At 45.6% G+C, this 24,208-nt stretch overlaps 1 protein-coding gene across 4 annotated transcripts in view; it reads left to right on the top strand.

Annotated features, from left to right (window-relative positions):
* Window positions 1-24,208, top strand: part of LOC126988243 (dynein heavy chain, cytoplasmic-like) — a 52,390-nt gene that overhangs the window by 8,200 nt on the left and 19,982 nt on the right. For 2 of the 4 annotated variants that reach the window (XM_050846285.1, XM_050846286.1), the window contains exons 9-35: window positions 361-482; window positions 1,110-1,353; window positions 2,527-2,643; window positions 2,824-3,012; window positions 3,465-3,707; window positions 5,346-5,477; window positions 5,969-6,103; window positions 7,494-7,544; window positions 8,886-8,957; window positions 9,688-9,771; window positions 10,157-10,336; window positions 10,905-11,057; window positions 11,991-12,143; window positions 12,538-12,746; window positions 13,910-14,111; window positions 14,524-15,803; window positions 16,154-16,321; window positions 16,468-16,633; window positions 17,007-17,237; window positions 17,355-17,501; window positions 17,685-17,967; window positions 18,260-18,393; window positions 18,629-18,761; window positions 19,174-19,408; window positions 20,497-20,683; window positions 21,343-21,489; window positions 22,191-22,256. In XM_050846285.1, the coding sequence (XP_050702242.1) occupies window positions 361-482; window positions 1,110-1,353; window positions 2,527-2,643; window positions 2,824-3,012; window positions 3,465-3,707; window positions 5,346-5,477; window positions 5,969-6,103; window positions 7,494-7,544; window positions 8,886-8,957; window positions 9,688-9,771; window positions 10,157-10,336; window positions 10,905-11,057; window positions 11,991-12,143; window positions 12,538-12,746; window positions 13,910-14,111; window positions 14,524-15,803; window positions 16,154-16,321; window positions 16,468-16,633; window positions 17,007-17,237; window positions 17,355-17,501; window positions 17,685-17,967; window positions 18,260-18,393; window positions 18,629-18,761; window positions 19,174-19,408; window positions 20,497-20,683; window positions 21,343-21,489; window positions 22,191-22,256 (5,463 nt within the window). The remainder of the gene's footprint in view (window positions 1-360; window positions 483-1,109; window positions 1,354-2,526; window positions 2,644-2,823; window positions 3,013-3,464; window positions 3,708-5,345; window positions 5,478-5,968; window positions 6,104-7,493; window positions 7,545-8,885; window positions 8,958-9,687; window positions 9,772-10,156; window positions 10,337-10,904; window positions 11,058-11,990; window positions 12,144-12,537; window positions 12,747-13,909; window positions 14,112-14,523; window positions 15,804-16,153; window positions 16,322-16,467; window positions 16,634-17,006; window positions 17,238-17,354; window positions 17,502-17,684; window positions 17,968-18,259; window positions 18,394-18,628; window positions 18,762-19,173; window positions 19,409-20,496; window positions 20,684-21,342; window positions 21,490-22,190; window positions 22,257-24,208) is intronic. The other 2 variants (XM_050846287.1, XM_050846288.1) reach the window with 1 other exon arrangement.

Here is a 24,208-nt window from a genome sequence, read left to right on the forward strand (position 1 = left end):
CCCGGGTTCAATTCCTGGGTGGAGTGGAAAAATTTGGGGGGCTTTTCCGATACTCTACGCATCTGTCCGCCCAGCAGTTAATGGGTACCAGGTATTAATCGGGGGTTGTGTCCTGTCTCCTGGGGTCTGTTCCCTTCTCCTATAATCCCTTCCCCTTCTGTCTCTCTCCGGCATATGACCACAGGTGTTGCGCCGACTAAACCAAACTCCTTTTTTCATGGCTCAGTAGTGAAGAAATATGCCTTATTCCTACCATATATGATGATGATGGATTCCTATTACGGAGACAGTTCTAATTGCATCCATAATTTACCATCAAGCAGAGTGTGGAGATAATTGTTTTGTTTCCTCATGGTTCAGGTGTTGGGTACCCGTCGGCTGATGCACATTGCCTTTGAGGAGTTCGAGAAGGTGATGAGCCAGTGCTTTGATGTGTTCGTCACCTGGGATGATGAGTACGAGAAGCTTCAGGGGCTGTTGAGGTAAGTCTCTAGGAGGAGGAATCACTCAGGTTGACAAACACCCACTCTTACATTGGCTAACATATGTCCTATTTCACAAACTCTCTACATGGTCACCTCACCAGTTCTTTATCTTGTCATGCTTTTTCCCCGGCCTTATCATTGTAACTATCATTCTCTTCATCATTTCTTCGTCCAAATACACAAATGCCGTCCTTATGTTCCTCAGCAAATTCATAGTTTGTCCCGTTATCCTGTTGATGTGTTTGTCCGGTGACATGTTCTCTGAGACAGTCACTTCCAAATCTTTTTCTTCCACTCCTCTGCATATTATCTCACTTCCCATCTTTTAATCATATTCACATCTACCACTCCTACCAAACTATTTTTTTACATTTCCCAAGGCTGAACTCCATCTGCCATGTACCACTCCACTCCCATATTTTACCCAGGTCCTCTGCAATGCCTCACAGACCATTTACTCATCTCAATAGCTTTGCGTCATCTGCAAACATACATGACTGGTCACTCTGTCCACCATATCATTTATATATATTTATGTATATATATATGTGTGTGTGTGTGTGTTTATATAATCTACTCCTCCCTGGTAATCATCACATATTCCCTTTTCCCTCACAACAACAGAGACATTGTGAAGAAGAAGCGCGACGAGCAACTCAAGATGGTTTGGCGAGTGTCCCCGGCCCACAAGAAGCTCCAGACTCGCATGGAACAGATGCGTAAGTTCCGGCGTCAGCACGAGCAACTGAGGACAGTGATTGTGCGTGTGCTGCGTCCCACTGTTGTCAAGACCACTACACTGGCGGACGGCGACACGGCTGACCTCAAGCCGGAGATGGATGCCGCTGACCTTAACGCTATCGAAGAGGTGAGGAGGAGGCTGTTGGTTTAGTTTTGAAGGTGTCTGTTAGTTGACCTGGTTCTCATTACAGAATTATATAGTTTCCCTGATTGTTCTCTTTATGGATCAGTGTTTGAGGGTTGGGGAAGCTGTTGTATTGGTTTTGAAGATGTCTGTTAGTTGACCTGGTTCTTATTACAGAATTATATAGTTTCCCTGATTGTTCTCTCTATGGATCAGTGTTTGAGGGTTGGGGAGGCTGTTGGTTTAGTTTTGAAGGTGTCTGTTAGTTGACCTGGTTCTTATTACAGAATTATATAGTTTCCCTGATTGTTCTCTCTATGGATCAGTGTTTGAGGGTTGGGGAGGCTGTTGGTTTAGTTTTGAAGGTGTCTGTTAGTTGACTCGGTTCTTATTATAGAATTATATAGTTCCCCTGATTGTTCTCTCTATGGATCAGTGTTTGAGGGTTGGGGAAGCTGTTGTAATGGTTTTGAAGATGTCTGTTAGTTGACCTGGTTCTTATTATAGAATTATATAGTTTCCCTGATTGTTCTCTTCATGGATCAGTGTTTGAGGGTTGGGGAGGCTGTTGTATTGGTTTTGAAGATGTCTGTTAGTTGACCTGGTTCTTATTACAGAATTATATAGTTTCCCTGCTTGTTCTCTCTATGGATCAGTGTTTGAGGGTTGGAAACACAAACGTCTCTTGTGAATTAATCTTTGGAGACTAATTGTTATTATTTAGGATAGTGATCAGGACAAGTATCCAAAATTGACCTCTCTTTTGGCCTTTTGCTGGAGGAGCCCTTAGTGGTTGTTTTTTTGCCCTGTGATAAAAAAGATTGTCTCAACGTCTTACAATTATGTTTCCTGTCATGCAGTTGATTATTTAAACCTTGAGCCAAGCAGTGGTTTGATTTATGTTAAAGTGTGTTCAGTTGTCAATGAGAAGGACAGACTGCCATCATCAGAGTGAATGACCGAGGTATTTAGGATCATGCAGAAGCACCCACCTCAAGATAAAGTGAAGCAAGAGAAGATGGCACCACTATAAACACTTGCCGAACACTGGAGCAGACTTCAATCCAGGCCCCTCAAGAGAGTCTGCCAGCGCTTCAGGAGTACACGAAAAAAAAAAAAATAATAATAATAATAAAAAAAAAATTGTAAGCTAACAGATTATCCTCTTGGTTGCAGGTGAACCTTGCCTACGAGAACGTGAAGGAGGTGGACGGCCTGGACATTAGCAAGGAGGGCACTGAGATGTGGGAGGCGGCTCTGAAGCGTTACGACGAGAGGATCGATCGTGTTGAGGTGAGCGCCCGGCCGTGAGTTGGTTGTCTCTTGCTTCTGCCAATACTGTCTTGTCTTATATACTGCTAAATAGATCTTAAACCTCTATCTTATTTCATGGCGCTATTTTCGTTTGTAATATATATCAACGACCGGACCTGATCTGCCATGTCACACCGTACCATCCCTTCCTCTCCTCAGACTCGCATCACAGCGCGCCTCAGGGACCAGCTGGGCACGGCCAAGAATGCCAACGAAATGTTCCGTATCTTCTCGCGGTTCAATGCCCTGTTCGTGCGGCCACACATCCGCGGCGCTATCCGGGAGTACCAGACACAGCTCATCCAGAGGGTCAAGGATGACATTGAGAGCCTCCATGAGAAGTTCAAGGTTAGTGCTTCTCTTTTTTTCCATCCTATTTCCTATTTACGTAAGGAACAGTTTCTTGAATTCCGATTCCCGGGCGGAGTGGAAGAATTTGGGCGGCTTTTCCGATACCCCACGCCCCTATCCACCCAGCAGTGAATGGGTACCAGGTATTAATCGGGGGTTGTGTCCCGTCTCCTGGGGTCTGTTTCCTTCTATAATTCCTTCCCCTTCTGTCTTTCTCCAGCATATGACCACAGATGTTGCGCCGATTAAACCAAACTTTCCAACTTTTCTGGTTTCAATAAATAAGTTTGCATCTGGCAGGTAGCTGATTCAAGCTCCAGTTGTAGTACATGAAAATGGTCACCTGATTGTTTTGTATTGTCTCACCTCGGCAATAACACGAAGTTTGGATATTCTGTGCATTAATATTTTCCAGGGGTCGGGTTCTGATTGTGTGCATTCCTCCACAGGTGCAGTACCCTCAGAGCAAGTGTTGCCGCATGAGCACAGTGAGGGACCTGCCTCCCGTGTCTGGCTCCATCATTTGGGCCAAGCAGATTGACCGGCAGCTGACGGCCTACATGAGGCGTGTGGAGGATGTGCTGGGCAAGGGCTGGGAGAGCCATGTGGAGGGGCAGAAGCTGAAGGGTGACGGAGACTCCTTCAGACTCAAGCTCAACACTCAGGATATCTTTGATGACTGGGCAAGAAAGGTACAGTGCCTCTCCCCTCCTCCCATCGACCTCACTCCTTGCCTCTTCCATGACGCTGATGTAAAGAATTAGAGAACTTATATAAATTCTCACCTTCTTTTTCCTGCCAGCAATAAGCACCTTGAATTATTTGATGACTGGGCAAGAAAGGTACAGTGCCTCTCCCCTCCTCCCATCGACCTCACTCCTTGCCTCTTCCATGACGCTGATGTAAAGAATTAGAGAACTTATATAAATTCTCACCTTCTTTTTCCTGCCAGCAATAAGCACCTTGAATTATTTGATGACTGGGCAAGAAAGGTTCAGTGCCTCTCCCCTCCTCCCATGGGCCTTATAAATTCTCACCTTCTTTTTCCTGCCAGCAATAAGCATCTTGAATTATTTGAAGACTGGGCAAGAAAGGTTCAGTGCCTCTCCCCTCCTCCCATGGGCCTTATAAATTCTCACCTTCTTTTTCCTGCCAGCAATAAGCACCTTGAATTATTTGATGACTGGGCAAGAAAGGTTCAGTGCCTCTCCCCTCCTCCCATCGACCTCACTCCTTGCCTCTTCCATGACGCTGATGTAAAGAATTTGAGAACTTATAAAGTCTCACTCTCTTTTTCCTGCCAGCAATAAGCACCTTGAATTATTTGATGACTGGGCAAGAAAGGTTCAGTGCCTCTCCCCTCCTCCCATCGACCTCACTCCTTGCCTCTTCCATGACGCTGATGTAAAGAATTTGAGAACTTATAAAGTCTCACTCTCTTTTTCCTGCCAGCAATAAGCATCTTGAATTATTTGATGACTGGGCAAGAAAGGTTCAGTGCCTCTCCCCTCCTCCCATCGACCTCACTCCTTGCCTCTTCCATGACGCTGATGTAAAGAATTAGTGAACTTATAAATTCTCACCTTCTTTTTCCTGCCAGCAATAAGCACCATGAATTATTTGAACTTTTACTCTATTATGATCTGATAAAAAATGCAAGTTTGTGAGCTAATGGGGTCTTCGTAGTGCAGTGGTTAGCACACTTGGCTCACAACCTAGAGAGCCCGGGTTCGATTCCCGGGCGGAGTGGAAAAATTTGGGCAGCTTTTCCGATACCCCACGCCCCTGTCCACCCAGCAGTGAATGGGTACCAGGTATTAATCGGGGGTTGTGTCCCGTCTCCTATAATTCCTTCCCCTTCTGTCTCTCCGGCATATGACCACAGATGTTACGCCGACTAAACGAAACTTTCTACTTTTGTGAGCTATTTTGCTGTACTAGGCATTATGTTCTGTTAGATAGTCTTTCTTTGTGTTGAGTGTAAGGAGGAGTGGGACTGGCTTGTCATTTGTACAGGGAAAGTGTTGACTGCAAACTGTGGGGTGTGGAGCATACATACAGTGTCATCTTATGGCAAAGGCGTAAAATAACTGAGAGATTAAGGGATAAGTAAAATTGCCTTGCCCATATTACTTTAGGGGAAGAGTTTTCAAATGAGCTTGCATGTCCCAGAGTTTATATTTTTTGTAATTTTCCTTAATAATACTTCCACTATCATCTGAGCAGAAGTACCACTATAACAGGCTTTTTTTATACTCATTTTTGTATTTTCTTTTTGCCCGTGTACTGAATAGGATGGTCTGTTTTGAAGGTGTTTACTCTCCCCTCAGGTTCAGCAGAGGAACTTGGGTGTGGCCGGCCGTATCTTTGCCATCGAGACACACCGCTCCAAGACAGGCAAGGGCAATGAGTGCAAGCTGAAGGTCAATTTCCTCCCGGAGATCATCACCCTATCCAAGGAGGTGAGTGTGTTTCAAGGGCAGGTGTCGGGTTGTGGCCAGTGGGGGATTATGCTTTAGAGGTAGTCACCAGCTTGATCACTTTAGGACGAAAACAAATAATGTCAAACCTTATACGGGGGCTTCATGGTGCAGTGGTTAGCACACTCAGCTCACAACCGAGAGAGCCTGGGTTCGATTCCCGGTCGGATTGGAAAACTTTGGGCGGCTTTTCCGATACCCTACGCCCCTGTCCACTCAGCAGTGAATGGGTACCAGGTATTAATAGGGGGTTGTGTCCCGTCTCCTGGGATCTGTTCTCTTCTATAATTCCTTCCCCTCCTGTCTCTCCGGCATATGACCACACGCCGACTAAACGAAACTTTCCAACTTTTCTCAGGTCCTTGGATTTGTAGCCAGGTGTGTCATCCATTACATTGTGGTGCATTCAAGCTGGCAAAATTTACCTCACTGTCTGGAAGTAGATACACAGTTAATGTCTGTCTTTATCTCAGGTGCGCAACTTGAAGAACCTGGGTTTCCGGGTCCCGCTGGCCATCGTCAACAAGGCTCACCAGGCCAATCAGCTGTACCCCTTCGCCATCTCCCTCATTGAGAGTGTGCGCACCTACGAACGGACGCTGGAGAAGGTGAGGCGCTGTGTGCTGTTGTTTGCTCTTACAAGATATAAAGAAGGAAAAGGTGTGGCATGGTGGTGACACTCCTCATCCTCAATCTCAACCCTTAGAGGCTAGTGATCATTGAATGGCAGACTTGAAAACTAAAGACCTGTACCAGAATGGGCCAGAACGATGTGTTGTTTCAAGCAGGATACAGACTCTTAACCCGGTAGCAACGGGGACCATGTTTCTTAATGGTCCCTCCAAGCGAGAAAAATGGGAAAAAAATCACCCCTCACACAAACCATTTCATAATATATATCAAAGCATTTGTGATCAGTTTATATATCCTCTATTTTTGGGGGTTAAAATCATGGCACAAATTTGGCCCGTCGCTGCTACACGGTAAAGCCACAAATTTGGCCCGTTGCTGCTACACGGTAAAGCCACAAATTTGGCCCGTTGCTGCTACATGGTAAAGCCACAAATTTGGCCCGTTGCTGCTACATGGTAAAGCCACAAATTTGGCCCGTCGCTGCTACACGGTAAAGCCACAAATTTGGCCCGTCGCTGCTACACGGTAAAGCCACAAATTTGGCCCGTTGCTGCTACACGGTAAAGCCACAAATTTGGCCCGTTGCTGCTACATGGTAAAGCCACAAATTTGGCCCGTTGCTGCTACACGGTAAAGCCGCAAATTTGGCCCGTCGCTGCTACACGGTAAAGCCACAAATTTGGCCCGTCGCTGCTACACGGTAAACCCACAAATTTGGCCCGTCGCTGCTACCGGGTTAAATCTCCATGCCACCTCTTTTTCTTCCCTTGCAATAGGAGAAACCACTTCAAATATTTGAGAGTGACTGTGACCAAGGTTGTGAGTGATGATTGAGGTTTTTGAGCTTGCTTTTGCTGTTTATAAATGCTGGCTAGTGTGGCAAGACTCTGATATTTGAAGTGGCCTTTTGTTTTTCTGCATCATGGGGGCAAGGCTGTTGCTTTTCCAATATTAGAGGATGATAATGAGGTTTAGCTATTAAGGGATTGAGTGGCAGTTTTTCTCAGCTGATGTGTGATGATTAATAGAATGCTAACTTGCAAGAAGATATCAAAGGACTGAACAGGCATCGGGGGAACAATGAAATGATTTGTATATATTTTCTAAGATGAAGCTGGCCATTTTACTAGTGTTTTTTCCCCTAGTGGTTAGCAGAGGACCAAAGAGTAGTGACATTGAAGTGAACATAAAGTCTGTGTACTCCCTTTCTCTCTGTCCATCTGTCTACCTGTGTCTCTCTTATTCACCCTTTTCCTGTTTCCTCCTGTCTTCATGTTTTGGTCATCCTCTTGAAGTGTTTCTTGACCACTGATTTGTGTCCCCATGACCCACCCTGTTGTTGATATTGACACACTGGCGCCACAGCTGTTGTCGCGAGGGGGACCCCACAGCCCCGCCATCAAGGCCACCTCCTTGGTATGTCCCTCCTCGCCCAAGTCTGTGTGGCTTCATCGTTAATCATGCCATAACCGCGCTCTCTTGTCATCCTTGGCCGCCTCCCACGCCTTCCTCCCTCCCTCCCTCCCACTGCACCTCACATGATGCCACTCGCTGTAATGGACTGGCATGTTGACGGCCTTTTGTGGTCCTTAAAGAGAGCACTTGCAAAGATTCCGGTGTCATGTGAGGCCAAAGCATTTCTAGTCTTGGAAGCTGGATTTCTTTTTAACATTTTCTGAACGTCTCCTGTGCTGTACTCCTGTGGACAAACCATAGCTGCATGACTTTTTTTTAAGTAAACATTGAAGTTGTAACTCCACATGGTTTCATATGTGGGGACTGTAGGCAAAGCTTAATTTTTAATATATTGACACCCTGCCATTGTCCTGGGCATCATTTGTTTAGCCCAGAGAGGAAGGTAAAAGGTGAGACATAGTTGATATATGTGCTTCTCCCTCCCCCCTCCCCATTCATCTCAGGTGCATCCCCTCCCCCTGTGGCTTACTTCCCATTGGCTGTAGTTCATTGTCAGTTTCTTCTCCTTAGTGCAGCAGCAGGATGGCTCTGTGTAAAGCTTAGTGACTGCATTCAAGAGATTGTATCAAATGAGTATCGGCGTATTACACTGTATTTTGAGGGCCCTGTGCGTGTTGTGATCCCAGACTTTTGCGATGAGCTATAGGGCTTAACACTTGCCATGGTGTGTAGCTTGATGGAGCACTGTTGGATGGCTGCGCATGATGGCAAAAGAATACTTCATTTTAACATCTGATGTAAACATTTAAATTTTCCACTCAATAGAGGGAGTTGCATGTTTGAAGTGACTAACATCAGAGGACATGCATGTTGAATATTTTTGGGGTCCAGGGCACCCTTCACCTTGCCGGCCCTGAGACGAAGGAGGCCACATACCCCACACTCATGGACTAGGGTCTTGAGGCCATCACAACAGTGTGCTGCCCAGAGTGGCATGCACCATTTTCTGGGCTCCTCATATTTGATGTCAGTGCTTACTGGTCTGGTGTAATATAATGCTTTAAGACTACTCTTAGCATGGCAGCCCTCCATGCTATCAACAAAACAACAACAGCAGTGAAGGTTTGGATATATTGTTATCTTAGAGCTCCAATCTTCACATGATTAAAACATACACATCATTAAGAGTAAATTATAGTATTGATGGAGGAAATAAGTTTACTATATAGTTGTTACAGCGTGGCTCAAGAGATGTCATTTAAAAACTTCAGTATCCCTAGTTCAAAGCTTTTAAAGACTCTGTTAATAGTCGTGTAGTAATGTTTTCATCACCTTTTTCAGATGGAAGACAAAACCAACATCTTGCTGCTCGTTGCCGGCATGCGCAAGGAGGTGCAAGGACTGGTGTCTGAGGTAAGGCAGAGACTTATGGTTACCACTGTAGGGGATAAAGGAGTGGACACATTAACTTAAGTGTATTACTGTGTTGAATGGAAGAGGTGTGAGAAATTGTAAAAAACTTTTGCACTGGGGTGAAGGGAAGAAGTGAAGCGACAGACTTTAAAGTGGTTTGGCCACATGGAGCGAATGGAGGAGAGTAAGATGACCAGAAGGGTGTATGTGAGTGAGATAGAGGGAGGGAATGCTAAAGGGCAACCTCCAGTTTTATGAGACATTACAGAGCAAAATCACTGCTTCCAGGCAACCCTTGACTTTGACCTTGAATATGTAAGATACTGGACAGTTTTCAGACATTTACCTTGTATTAGTTGCCTTGTATTCCAACGCGTCATGACCGCCATAGTTGTATGCATGGTGGTACGGAGGGAGAGATAAGAGAAAGGGCATTGCAAGGAAGAATGGTGGTAGGGTCTTTGGGATGAATCATGAATGGCAGAAGTGTGAGCATGGAGGTAAAGAGGGATTTGAGTAACACAATAATATACCAACAATAATATACCAACCCTCACATATGCAAGTGAAACATGGGCCGTGACCTGATTATAGGTAAAGTTAGTTAAACAGCATTTTGTTAACAAGTGTGTATCAGATTATTAGAGATATTTATGTACTTTTTGATGAGACTTCTCTGACAATCATAATATTCTTTGCTTTTCTCACCCTCCATCCTTCCACCTTCCAGGGCATGTCCTTGGTGTGGGAGTCATACAAACTGGACCCATACGTGCAGCGGCTGGCTGAGTGCGTCTTCAGTTTCCAGGAGAAGGTGTGTGTAGGGGCCGGCAGGGGGAGGGACCAGGTGTTGCTGTCTGGGTCTCATGATGATTGCCTTCTAGTCTTAGGAAGTGTTAAGTTAATGTCTGGCTTAGGATCTCAGGTTTAGTAGAATTATTATGCACTGAAAGAGAGTAATACTAGTGTATATTGTGCTGAAATAACTAGGTTAATGTGTATGTTTTATTATGAGTGAGTTGTTGTTCCACTTATTTTGTTGCCATCCTGTTGATAGTGAGGGTGACAAATCACTATGTATTTTTGTCTTGGCAGTAATTTAGTGTATGATTTATCAGATTTATTTCTAATTACAACTTGGAGGTTCAGTACCATTTAGAGGAATGATATCACCAATCATCCACTTCCCCATGGTGCAGGTGGATGACTTGCTGGTACTGGAGGAACAGCTGGATGTGGATGTGCGGTCACTGGACACCTGCCAGTATGCCCACTCCACCTTTGCCGAGATCCTCAACAAAATTCAGAAGGCAGTGGATGACCTCTCCCTCCACCAGTACTCCAACCTCCACATCTGGGTGCAGAGGCTGGACGAGCAGGTGGGTCTCCTTCTCATGACTCATCTTTTATTTATCTGTTTATTTATTTATTTATTTTATACGTGAACACCTATAGTGCCGGTAGGCTTGCTTGAGGGGCCTGGATGGTGTTCGGTCCTAGCCCGTCATGGCACAGGCAAGTGTTTATAGTGGCGCCATCTTCTCTTGGCTCATGCTGCCCCCCGGAACTCGTTCTTGATTCACTTGGACGGTTTCCTCTAAAGTCCGGGTTGATGGGTGGTCTTCAGGACAGCATGTGGGTAGTTTTAAGCCACTCGGCGGTGACTGAAAAATCCGAGGTGGTAGCGTGGGGATTCGAACCCACGTCGCCCATCATGCGATGAATGTGAGCCCAGCACGCTACCACTCAGCCACCGCCTACCCTAGAAGTGAAACATTGTGGTGTCCAGATTTTGAATAAGTACTGCCTGTAAGAAAGAAAATTGCAGATCAAGTAAACATGTGGAATAATTACAGAATTATAACAGAATAAGGCAAACCATGTCATCTATACAAGTGTGTGTGTGTGTATCTTCCCTCAGCTAAGTCATGTCTTGGTGTATTGCAGGTTGAGAAGAAGCTCGCCACCCGCCTCCAGGCTGGCCTCCAAGCGTGGACAACAGCTCTCCTTGGGCAGCGACAGAAGGATGAGGACATTGACATTCCCATGGACACTGACACCCCAGACAAGCCCACCCACAAGCCTGGAGGAGACCCCAAGGTGAGGGTGCCTGTCTGCTGGGGGGAGGGATGGGACCGACAAGGAAGGTGGGATTGGGAGATTAGGGGAAGGGTTCAAATGTTTCTGGGGCAGAGTTGCTAGAAGTGGGAAAAGGATGATGGGATTAGATGGGAAGTAAAGTTGAAATGTCAGGCCTGAGAGGAATAAAGATACACGTCCTTGAATTTAACCCAGTAGCTGCGGGGATCACGTTTCTTAAAGGTCCCTCTAAGCGAATTAATCAGAAAAATTCATCACTCACGCAAACCATTTCATAATATACATAAGAAAAATACATATATCAATGCATTTGTGATCAGTTTATGCATCATCTATTTTGGAGGTTTATATCATGGCAAAAATTTGGCCCGTAGCTGGTACACGGTAAAGCCACAAATTTGGCCCGTAGCTGGTACACGGTAAAGCCACAAATTTGGCCCGTCGCAGCTACACGGTTAAGTTTGAAGAAAAAAATCACCCATAATGGTTTAGTCTTGAATAAAGGAAGATTAGCCTCAATTTACATGAAGAGAAGAAACAAACCAATCTTGTTATTCTGGGAGAAGCTATCTTCCCATCTTCATACAATTCACTTGCCTTCTACTCCAGTAAGTGATGTACCCTTTGCGTATCTATATTCTCACTTTACAAAGTCATCCTCATTCACTCATCTCATGCCCAAACCATCTTAGAACACCACGATTCACTCATTCAACCACTCTACAGTCTACTCCCTGCAGTGTTACACCAATACCAAACCTCTCATACATACTTTCATTACTTTCTCCAGTCTCCATCCCATCCTGACACACCACATGCATCTCTTATACAGCTCATTTCCATTGCATAAACTTGTGATTGCATATTGGTCATCTTAAACCTTCCCACCCCATGAGGGAAAAATACTTACGTACTCTTGTATCATGTCCACAGATCAACCAGGTCGTGCAGGAGGTGCGCATTACCAACCAGACCATGTACATGCACCCAGCCATCGAGCAGGCGCGCTACCAGATCATGGAACAACTCTTCGGCTGGCAGGCCATTGTCACTTCACAGAACCGCATTCAGAGCACGCGGTACCAGGTGGGTGGACTGAATATATTGCGGACTCTTATCATTATTATTATTATTACTATTATTATGATTATTATTATTATGATAAGCTACCAAAGCCTCCCTTCAGGGTACAAATACAACAAGAACCACACAAAATACCAAAAGGTACTTGAGAAAAGCAAAGGCAATGAGAGAAACTGGCCAGTCAAAGCAAAAAGGAGGAAAAATAAAATTACCGTTTCAAAAAGACATTCACACGAGACTTAAATGTAGAAACGTCTGCGGAAAGGACAATCTCACTGGATAACTGATTCTATAAACTTGACGGAAGAAAACATCGTGTGAATTGTGTCGTACAAAAATTCATTGGATTAAAAGCAAGAGAATGAATTGTCAACAGAACTTACTCTTCCTATTGCAGGTTGGGCTGGACAGACCTACCACACAAGTATACAAAAACTTACTGACGAAACTGCCCGAGAGACACGCCTACATCAAGGCAGCTTACAAGGCGATTGAAATGGTGGTGGACGAGGTTACCAACTACGTCAAGGAGTGGCTCCAGTACCAGTCGCTGTGGGACTTGCAACCCGACCACCTCTACGGCCAGCTGGGCGATGATGTGGCCAAGTGAGTCAGGCTTGTTTGGTGGGGGTGTTGGCTGGTGTGTCATATCTTCAGCAGGACTAGAAAAAGAGTCAGGCTTGTTTGGTGGGTTGGTGTTGGCTGGTGTGTCGTCTTCAGCAGGACTAGAAAAAAGTGAGTCAGGCTTGTTTGGTGGATTGGTGTTGCCCAGTGTGTCATGTCTTCAGCAGGACTAGAAAAAAGTGTCAGGCTTGTTTGGTCATATCTTCAGCAGGACTAGAAAATGGGGCTGCCTGGAAATCTATGTGTGCAAGACATTTATTAGAGGATATTATTGTTTCCTGTAAATTAATCTAAGATGCTGTCCTTCTTCAGTATTTCCTCCCTCCTTCCTATGACAGTAATATGTTTCAAGACACTTTTGGAGTTATTTTCTATTTTTATTTATTATTTTCTTTACATTCAGTCTATAGCATCTGTAGACTTGCTTATCAGAGCCTGGTGGTTGGCCCCAGCTTGTTATGGTGCAGGCAAGTGTTTACAGTGGCACCATCTTGCTTGGTTCATGCTGCCTCCTGGAGCTTGTTTTGATCCTCTTTATAGAGTTAATATAAAGTCCAGGTTGATAGATGGTCTTCAGGTCAGCATATTGGTTGTTTTAGGCCACTTGTTAATGAGTAATAATTGTCAGCTTGTAGCACCCACACGCTAACCACTCAGCCACCGCCTCCTTGAATTTGGTCACTGTCCTTATGTATTTCCCTCTGTCTCTTTTTTCATGGAGCTGTGTGTTGTGAGCATCTTTGGCTTTCACTTAGTTTGTCTCCTGTTCCTGTAAAATAGTTCCCACCATAACGTTCAGGTATTTCTCACATGTATTTTATGGTTGGGTTCATCCTTGTCTTGAGGGGTCTTCATGGTGCAGTGGTTAGCACACTCGGCTCACAACCAAGAGAGCCCGGGTTCGATTCCCGGGTGGAGTGGAAAAATTTGGGCGGCTTTTCCGATACCCTACGCCCCTGTCCACCCAGCAGTGAATGGGTACCAGGTATTAATCGGGGGTTGTGTCCCGTCTCCTAGGATCTGTTCCCTTCTCCTATAATTCCTTCCCCTTCCATCCCTCTCCGGCATATGACCACAGATGTTGCGCCGACTAAACGAAACTTTCCAACTTTTTCATCCTTGTCTTCCTGTGTGTGTGTGTGCAGGTGGATGAAGCTGCTGCAGGATATCAAGCAGTGCCGTACCACCTTCGACACCTCTGACACCCGCCGCAATTTCGGGCCCATCGTTGTGGACTACACCAAGGTTCAGAGCAAGGTGTCCCTCAAGTACGACTCCTGGCACAAGGATGTCCTCAGCAAGTTTGGGCAGCTGCTGGGCCAGGAGATGACACAGTTCCATGCCCAGGTGAGTGAGGGCTTAAGAACACTGTATATGAGGACGAGATGGGTTTTATATGTATCAGTGGGGTGGAGGAGGAGAGTAGATTGATTGTCTCGTCTGTAATGAGTTATAGATAATTTATGCACTTGTTGATGTGGTACAATGTGGGGCACTTGATAGGATCTTGCCTACTTTTAACCTGGTAGCAGCGGGGATCATGTTTCTTAATGGTCCCTCTGAGCGAGAAAAATGAGAAAAAATCACCCCTCACACAAACCATTTCATAATATATATCAAAGCATTTGTGATCAGATTATGTATCATCTATTTTGGGGGGTAAATATCATGCCACAAATTTGGCCCATCGCTGCTACTGGGTTAAGGCTAAGTAATGTTTCATGGCCAGACTGAGGTTAACTGACAAAATTTTGTGCAGGTCTCCAAGAGCCGCAGCGAGCTGGAGCAGCAGAGCATTGATGCAGCAAGCACGTCCGATGCTGTGACCCTCATCACCTACGTCCAGTCCCTCAAGCGCAAGATGAAGACGTGGGAGAAACACGTTGATATGTACAAGGAGGGCCAGCGCATTCTGGAGCGGCAGCGCTTTCAGTTCCCCAACCAGTGGCTGCACGTGGACAACATCGAAGGTGAGTGGGGCGCCTTCAACGAGATCATCCGCCGTAAGGACTCCAGCATCCAGACCCAAGTGGCATCCCTGCAACTCAAGATTGTGGCCGAGGACAAGGCGGTGGAGACCCGCACCAATGACTTCCTGCAGGACTGGGAGCACGGCAAGCCTGTGGAGGGACACCTGCGCCCCGACGAGGCCCTGCAGCGCCTCACCATTTACGAGAGCAAGTTCACCCGCCTCAAGGATGACCGAGACAACGTGGCCAAGGCCAAGGAGGCCCTGGAGCTGCAGGAGCCTGGTGCCCTCAACACCTCGGAGGACAGGATGACTGTAGCTTACGAAGAACTGCAGGACCTGAAGGGCGTGTGGGCCGAGCTGGCCAAGATCTGGGAACAGATTGATGAGATGAAGGAGAAACCATGGCTCTCAGTGCAGCCCAGAAAGCTGCGTGCTCAGCTGGACCAGCTGCTGACCCAGCTGAAGGACCTGCCGGCCCGCCTGCGGCAGTACGCCAGCTACGAGTTTGTAAAGCGGCTGCTGCAGGGCTACACCAAGGTGAACATGACCATCATCGAGCTGAAGAGCGACGCCCTCAAGGAGCGCCACTGGAAGACCCTCATGAAGCAGCTGCACGTGTCCTGGGTGCTGAGCGACCTGACGCTGGGCCAGGTGTGGGACATTGACCTGGTGAAGAACGAGGCCATCATCAAGAACGTGATCATCACGGCCCAGGGAGAGATGGCCCTGGAGGAGTTCCTCAAGCAGGTGAGGGAGTCCTGGCAGAGCTACGAGCTCGACCTCATCAACTACCAGAACAAGTGCAAGCTGATCCGCGGCTGGGACGACCTTTTCAACAAGGTGAAGGAACACATCAACTCTGTGGCTGCCATGAAGCTCTCGCCCTACTACAGGGAGTTTGAGGAGGAGGCGCTCACCTGGGAGGAGAAGCTGAACAGGATCAACTCTCTCTTTGACGTGTGGATTGACGTGCAGAGGCGCTGGGTCTACCTGGAGGGGATCTTCTCTGGCTCATCAGACATCAAAGCTCTGCTGCCTGTGGAGACGTCACGCTTCAGCAGCATCAGGTGAGTGTTGGGTCCTGGCTTGTGTTGGAACTGTGGGCCTGGTTGGGGCAGACACAGCCACGTCATTGCTTTTCGGGAAAATCCAGAAGAAAGTGATTAATATTTGTGTTTCATCTGGGGTTTAGGTGGAGTAGTAAACTCTTAGTGCAATATTTTTGTGACAAAATAATTTTGTATTGTCATTTTGTAATTTTTTATGAATGGCTATGAATGATGAGTAGTTGCAGTCTCAGTTATTTTATAAAGAAGTGGATAAGCATCTTTATACAGTTTCTCCTTAATGTAGCAGTGAAGGTCAAGCTTCACATGTTGATGAATGCATCTGACTCAACTGTTCTCTCTTTTTGCAGCACCGAGTTCCTGAACCTGATGAAGAAGGTCAGCAAGTCCCCAATGGTGATGGACGTGCTCAACATTCAGGGTGTCCAGCGCTCCCTGGAACGCCTGGCCGACCTCCTGGGCAAGATACAGAAAGCTCTTGGTGAATACCTGGAGCGAGAGAGATCCTCTTTCCCCAGGTGAGAGAGAGACACCACACCTGAGGTTCATTGAGGCAATGTTGATAAATTTCTGAAATGAAGGATTGCTTTAAATAGTCATAGGTCACAGTTGTGAATGTGATTGTCCTTCATTGTGATGTAACTACATTGAATGTTTGACACAGGTTCTACTTTGTGGGAGACGAGGACTTGCTGGAGATCATTGGCAACAGCAAGAACATCCCTCGGCTGCAGAAGCACTTCAAGAAGATGTTTGCTGGAGTTACCGCCATCATCCTGGACGAGACAGAGACAGTGGTCACCGGCATTGCTTCGCGAGAAGGAGAAGAGGTGAGGGATATGTTGTGTTCAGATGAAAAGCTTTTTGTGTTATCTTTTATTATAGTTATCCCTTATGGTCTAAATTTTTAGCTTATTGAATTTTAATGCTTGGACTTATTTAAAGAGTGTCTTGGTATTGTGATGTGTACCTCCACCTGTAAAATTAAGAAAATTAATGAGATAAGCTTGGGTCAGAGTAGTGTAGTTAATGGGTACATAAATAGATATAGCTAAGGAAGAACTTAAAAATGAATATAAAAGAGGTTTAAAATTTCACAAGACTAGAGAAGCTGGAAGGCAGTCTGTTTCTTGTAAGCTGTAAATAGGCAAAAAATCTGTCCCTTTTTTTGTAAATTTACTAATCTATGATTTATGTCCACAGGTGCCCTTCAACAGTTTGGTGTCAACAGTTGACTTCCCCAAGATCAATGAGTGGCTGTCACAGGTGGAGAGGGAGATGAGGATGACGCTGGCCCAGAACTTGGCGGCGGCCGTTGGGGAGATCAAGCAGTTCAAACATGGCCCCATCGACACCGCCAGCTACCTGGCCTGGTGTGACAAGTACCAGGCACAGCTGGTGGTGCTGGCGGCCCAGATCTCGTGGAGTGAAGAGGTGAGGGAATTATTCCAAGACACAACCTCAAAAAGGGCTTATTAATATTATATTTTCTTAAGACAAAGTCAAGTATGTGACAGCAGGCATAATGGCTGATTGGCCTCATCATTCCAGGTTGAGGCTGGCCTGGCGGCTGCATCCAATGGTGACTGTGGGCCACTGGATCAGACCCTGGCCCAGGTGGAGGCCACCCTCACTGTGCTGGCCGACTCTGTTCTGCAGGAGCAGCCTCTCCTACGTCGCAAAAAGTTGGAGCATCTGGTACATAGCATATTGTGTTGTCTTGGACATGAATGATAAGGCTTGGTCCCACAACCAAGATGGTATATTTAGCAAGTACTTTTGGCCAATCACAGACTCTCAGCTTACAAAGATATTCCAGGAGTCCAAGACAGTGGAGTCTTTGTAGTTCCTTTCTTTGTGTGAGACTGTCTCTGCTTTCAGATCAGTGAATTTGTGCACAAGAGGACAGTGACCAGGAACCTGATCAAGAACAAAGTGACCAATCCCAAGTCCTTTGACTGGCTGTGCCAGATGAGGTTCTACTTTGACCCCAAGCAGACTGACCCCCTGAAGCAACTCAGCATCCACATGGCTAATGCTAAGTTCAACTATGGCTTTGAGTACCTCGGGGTGCAGGACAAGCTGGTGCAGACGCCACTCACTGACCGCTGCTACCTCACCATGACCCAGGCCCTGGAGTCACGCCTCGGAGGATCGCCCTTTGGTATGCTTTGGAACAAGAAAATTTACTCTTTCTATGTACAATACAGTCAAGAGATATTGTTGTTTCGTAGACGTAATTACTTTCTTCAACACCCCTCCCCAGACGTGTATGTTGAGTGTATGGCAGAATTGTAAAGAGATCACTGTTATTATGTTAATGGGGCTCTAGGCCTTTTTTGTTCATGGCAATATATCAAGATGCAGCTGTTGGGTGGGTGATGTTTGTGTTTGCTTTGCTCATGTTGTGTGATGATCCACAGACATTCACTACTGACAGTCTGTTCTCCCTTCAGGTCCGGCAGGCACTGGCAAGACTGAGTCGGTCAAGGCTCTGGGCAACCAGCTGGGCCGCTTCGTGCTGGTCTTCAACTGTGATGAGACCTTTGATTTCCAGGCTATGGGCAGGATCTTCGTGGGTCTCTGTCAGGTTAGTTCTTGCAATAAGTGTTTAGGCTCAACTACTTTTTTGTGTGTGACTGAATACTGAACAGCAAAGGAAGGAGAATACAGATTAAGTGTGTCATGTGCTTAGGATCAAAAGGGCTTGAAGTGTGTATACAAGTACGGATGGAAAGAGTTAAGGAGCGCTTGAGGAACAGTTAACAGAATAGATACAGAGGTAGATACACCCAAACTTACATTTCTGGCTGTGTGGTGTGCAGGTAGGGGCTTGGGGCTGCTTTGATGAGTTCAACCGTCTGGAGGAGAGGATGCTGTCAGCCGTGTCCCAGCAAGTTCAGACCATTCAAGAAGCCCTGAAAGAAAAGGCCGGTAGCTCCAAGACTGCCGCCCAAGGTAATCGATGTGAACATTTTGTGTGGCAGTGTTGGAAAGTTGTCTGATGAAAGAGGTTACCAAGATTTTGAATGTAATAAATATATCTTTTTAGCATGAAGCCTCCCAGATACTTACTTGTGGGTGGAGTCAAGCTTTGCTGCACACTCGCTATCATAAAGCTTACCACGTAAAGTCATCCCTCAAATAGTATGGTTTCCAATAGTTCGGTTTCGATTTTATACGGATTGTCACAGAATATCTTTTAGGATATTTAAATTTCCTGCTTGTCGGGATATTCAAAAATCCTAAAAAATCATCTTAGAAAATCCACATAAAACCAAAACCGAACTATTGGAAACCGTACTATTTGAGGGGTGACTACTTTTAAAGACAAGCTTGTTAATGTTGTATGCCTTTTATCCTCTTCCAGTGCTGACTGTGGAACTGGTGGGCAAGCAGGTGAAGGTCTCCACCGACATGGCCATCTTCATCACCATGAACCCTGGCTACGCTGGCCGCTCCAACCTGCCGGACAACCTCAAGAAGCTGTTCCGCTCCCTGGCCATGACCAAGCCCGACCGCCAGCTCATCGCTGAGGTCATGCTGTTCAGTCAGGGCTTCAGGTCTGCCGAGAAGCTGGCCAGCAAAATTGTGCCCTTCTTCAAGTAAGTTTCTAAGGAGTTTGTATAACTAGCCTCATCAAATCATGATTTAATTCACCCTTACATCCCCAAATACTTTACAAATCGCAGAAACCAACCCAAACATGATTTTGTCTCTATTAGGTTTCTTTTTCATCAATACTTGCTAAAGCAATATATACCAATGGGCCAACCATAGATTTTTCTGACTTTCATTCCAAATTACTCAACCTTATTCATGGGACAGTTGTACAAATTTCATCATTGTCACCAACCATATACTCATATATTACTACCTATATTGTTTTATCATCTTTAATCAGTCCCTCAAAATATCTTGCCTGGTATTATAAGACACACTCGCTTCTCATATCAACTATTTCTAAAGGTCAAAGAGGGGATCAATCGGGTTCTAATGAGTGTTTCTTTAGATTCACGATACAGAAGAAGGGTCAGACTACCACCAGGGTCATAAAACTACTGAAAATGTCCCAAACACCTATGAAAGCCTTGTCAAATATGTGTTCTTGGACGACGAAATGTTTAGTAATACAGCCCCTTGTCTCCTCTGCCAGTGTCATTCAATGTTATTCAGATCTCAAACTTCCTCAGCTTTATAAACCTCCCCATTAGCTCTGCATTTAATTGGCAAGTTTTTTTTTGTCCAGAACATTAGTTAGAATAATCTGGAATATGGCTTGGGATGGTGGTGATTCGATGCATGACCAGAATGGTATAATTGAAGTCCTTTTCCCGTTTGGGGGGCTTCGTGGTGCAGTGGTTAGCACACACGGCTCACAACCGAGAGAGCCTGGGTTCGATTCCTGGGCGGAGTGGAAAAATTTGGGCGGCTTTTCTGATACCCTACACCCCTGTCCACCCAGCAGTGAGTGGGTACCAGGTATTAATCAGGGGTTGTGTTCTGTCTCCTGGGGTCTGTTCCCTTCTATAATTCCTTCCCCTCTTGTCTCTCTCCGGCATATGACCACAGATGTTGCGCCGACTAAACAAAACTTTCCAAAGCTTTTCCTATTCCTGTTTGGCTTCAAGGGGTGTTGCCTGGTGCTAGCAGGCTCAACAAGAATAGAACTGACTTGCCATCTCCCTTCAAGGCTGTGTGATGAGCAGCTGTCCAACCAGTCCCACTACGACTTTGGCCTGCGTGCCCTCAAGTCTGTCCTGGTGTCTGCCGGCAACGTGAAGCGTGACCGCATCCAGCGCATCAAGGAGGACCTCAGGAGCAGGGAGGAGGCAGTCATCGACGAAGGCACCATCGCAGAAAACCTCCCTGAGCAGGAGGTTGGTTGTTGCTACTGAGGGCGTGGTCACAGTGTAGTGTAGACTTTCAGCATTAACTGCCTTTATATAATGAATGTAGACTGAGTTGACTCAAAACCAAACTTATCAGGGATTTATCATCATCATCATTTCATCGACTCCTGCTCCTAGAAGCTCCCACCAGGGGATGGCCACGGCAGAAGAGCTTCCATCTTTCTCTATCCAGACACTCCCTCCTTGCCTGCTCAAAGTTTCTCAAAGATCTTTCCCCCCTCTCCCCAACGTACTCTTGCACCCTATCTCTACATTTCACTGGAGGTCGCCCTCTAGCATTCCCTCCCTCTATCTCACTCACATACACCCTTCTGGTCATCTTACTCTCCTCCATTCGCTCCATGTGGCCAAACCACTTTAAAGTCTGTCGCTTCACTTCTTCCACCACTCCACACTTCTTCCCTTCACCCCTGTGACACATTCCAAAACGCTCGTACACACTTTCGTTACTCATCGATCCATTCAGTATTAGTACTTAGTGGATTAACTTGATTTTAAAGGAGCCAAGGTTGGTTTATTTAAATAGATCTTTTGCAAATTCCATAGTTTCTTTCAGTTTTCACATTTACACTCTTTATGACCTCAGATCTGATGGTAGAAATTAAATTATTATATTCCCTTGGCAGATCCTGATCCAGAGTGTTTGTGAGACCATGGTGCCCAAACTGGTGGCCGAGGACATCCCTTTGCTGTTCTCGCTGCTGTCCGATGTGTTCCCCGGCATTGAGTACACCCGGGCACAGATGTCTGGCCTCAAGGACGAGATCCGGAAGGTGGGCTTCAGAGTCTGTTGTCTTTGTGCTCGTTGGGTGCCAGGGACAGTAATTTGACGCTGAACACACCTACAGTTATATTATTTTGATCCTTGTTAGTCACAGTATTGGATTTTATTTTTTTGCTATTCTTTGTTTATAGTTCATTCAAAGATCACCTATAGTCTTCCAAATATGTCGAGGCCGGTCTGGCGTAGGCTCCCGGGGGTCCTTTCCTCCCCTCTGCTCTGCCACACACCCCAACACCTGTCCCTTCCTCTCATATGTAAGCTATAGGTAACATATGAGAGGATAAAATAGGTGTTGGGTCTGTGTGGCAGAGCAGAGGGGAGAAATAGACCCCCGAGAGCCAACACCAAAACGGACTCGACAATTTGGTTTCACTATAGTTATTAGTGATATGATAACTTATCCCAGCGTAAGATTCGATCGAACCTCCACCTAGAGGAAGTATATTAAAGGTACCACACACATAATAGTGATTGCTTTTTCTTCCATGGTGAGAGTACTAAGACACACCTTCATTAGAAATTGACCTCTTTTCTGGCCTCTATGTCTTTTCTTCTTTAGCTCGGAGCAGCATCTAGCGGGCTTTTCGTTGTCGTTTTTTTACTTTTTGCCCTTGAGCTGCCTCCCTTGCTGTAAAAATGAAATAATAATAATAAATAAATATGTGTTCATGTAGTTACTTCCTTCCTCAGGTGTGTGCTGAACAGTTCCTGGTGTGTGGCGAGGGAGAGGAGCAAGGATCACACTGGATGGAGAAGGTACGTGCTGTTTGGTGGTGCTGTGGGGTGTTAGAGGTGGTGGGCATTGGTGTGTGTGTGTGTGTGTGTGTGTGTGACTATTGGTGATGGTAGTGTGTGGTCATGTGGGATGGTAGTTGTGGCAGTTAGTTATGTGGTAGCTGCAGTGTATGGGCAAGTGTGGGGAACTGTATGTGTGTGTTATGGGGTGATGGTAATAGTGTATGTGCCTTGTGGAGTAGCAACAGGTGATGGTGGTGGTGATTTCCCTGTGGTGTGGTAGTGATCGTGTGTTCTGTGGGGGTGGTGTCGTGTTGAGTGTCTGTGGCAGTGTGTTGTCCTGTAGAATGGTGGAAGTAGAGTGTGCACATTTGGGGTGGTGGTATGTAAGTGTGTTTGTGTGTGTGTATTCATATGTGAGAAGGCATTTGCTGTGTTTGCTCTGGGCAGGATGTGTAGTGCGAGGGTGTCCCGTAAGATCTTAACCCGGTAGCAGCGGGGATCATATTTCTTAATGGTCCATCCAAGCGAGAAAAATGAGAAAAAATCACCCCTCACACAAACCATTTCATAATATATATCAAAGCATTTGTGATCAGATTATGTATCATCTATTTTTAGGGGAATATCATGGCACAAATTTGTCCTGTCGCTGCTACATGGTAAAGCCACAAATTTGGCCCGTCGCTGCTACATGGTAAAGCCACAAATTTGGCCCGTCACTGCTACCGGGTTAATAGTGTGGTTAATAGTGTCACTTAACTCAGTGGTGAGATATCAATGTGCCTGGTATAAGCATCCTGAGCCATGACCAACGAACAGCAATGGTTTGGAGAAGAGTGTAGGGACTGTATGTTGGTTGTGGGCAGTGGTGGGGGTTGTTACTTCACATGAATCTGAGAATATTCCTGTTATTACTCATGTCAGGGGATGGAGTATTGCAGATGACAATGTGTAGGGCAGTGCTGATGAGTGAATGTTACTACTGAGAAGGAGGGAGATGAGGAAACCTTGGATCACATTTCTTTACTCTCTGTGTAATATTCATATGCAATGGCTAAGCAGAAGTATTTGATAGTAAGTCTTCTGGAAGTTAAAGAAGATTTAAACAAATACATGAGTAATATATTTGATGTTGAGGTACAAAAAGGTGTCCATGGTGATTTTGTTGCCCTTGATTAACATCCTTGTTCACAGAAGGTTAGAACTAAACCAAACTTACATAGATTTAAACTTTAGCCTTTGTGTAAAGAAGTCCTGTGATGGAGGAGTTCATATTTAAGTAGTGTGTTACTTGTCAGAGGAAGGTGTTAGTGTGTGTTGCAACTCCTTGATGCTGGGTGCACAGGCAGGGGAGGAAAGCGGAGGACTGCTGAACACAGTACATATGATTGCTTGAGAAAAATTTATTTGCTTGTAGAATATTTTTTGTTTGATATACAAGTGAATGAATTTCATCCATATTAGTGATTCATTTTATAGATCTTTGAATACAAAATTTTTGTTTCTAGATTAGTTAAATCCTATTTTATTGCTTACTTAAACTATTAATTGCAAATGAGAAATTATTAAGTTTCTTTTGCATTAGAATGGAGCAAAATCTTAAATATGTCCTGTAAGGATGAATGGAATGAGTGTTCCTGAACAATAGTCCAAGAGGGAGAACCTTTGCCTTGTGTTTCTCGCTGTGTCCACACATACTGTACTTTTTGATGCAACTTAAACTTGAATTTTACCAGTTATCGGGTGTGCTGATCACTAACTTAATGACCCCCAAATCTGGCTCCATCACTAGTTAGCAAGAGATAACCTAACCCTGGGTGCACCCACCCCTCCATGAGCACCATGTGATTCATGTACCTGGCACCTCTGGCTCAAGGGAAGGGCCGTGGGGTGGCCTGTGTTGCCAGTACCGGCCTCAGGGCACCTCCTCCTACCCCTCTCTTGACCCAGTTGTGCTCATCATGTTGTTT

Source organism: Eriocheir sinensis, chromosome 68, assembly GCF_024679095.1.
Source record: "Eriocheir sinensis breed Jianghai 21 chromosome 68, ASM2467909v1, whole genome shotgun sequence".
Classification (NCBI taxonomy): domain Eukaryota; kingdom Metazoa; phylum Arthropoda; class Malacostraca; order Decapoda; family Varunidae; genus Eriocheir; species Eriocheir sinensis.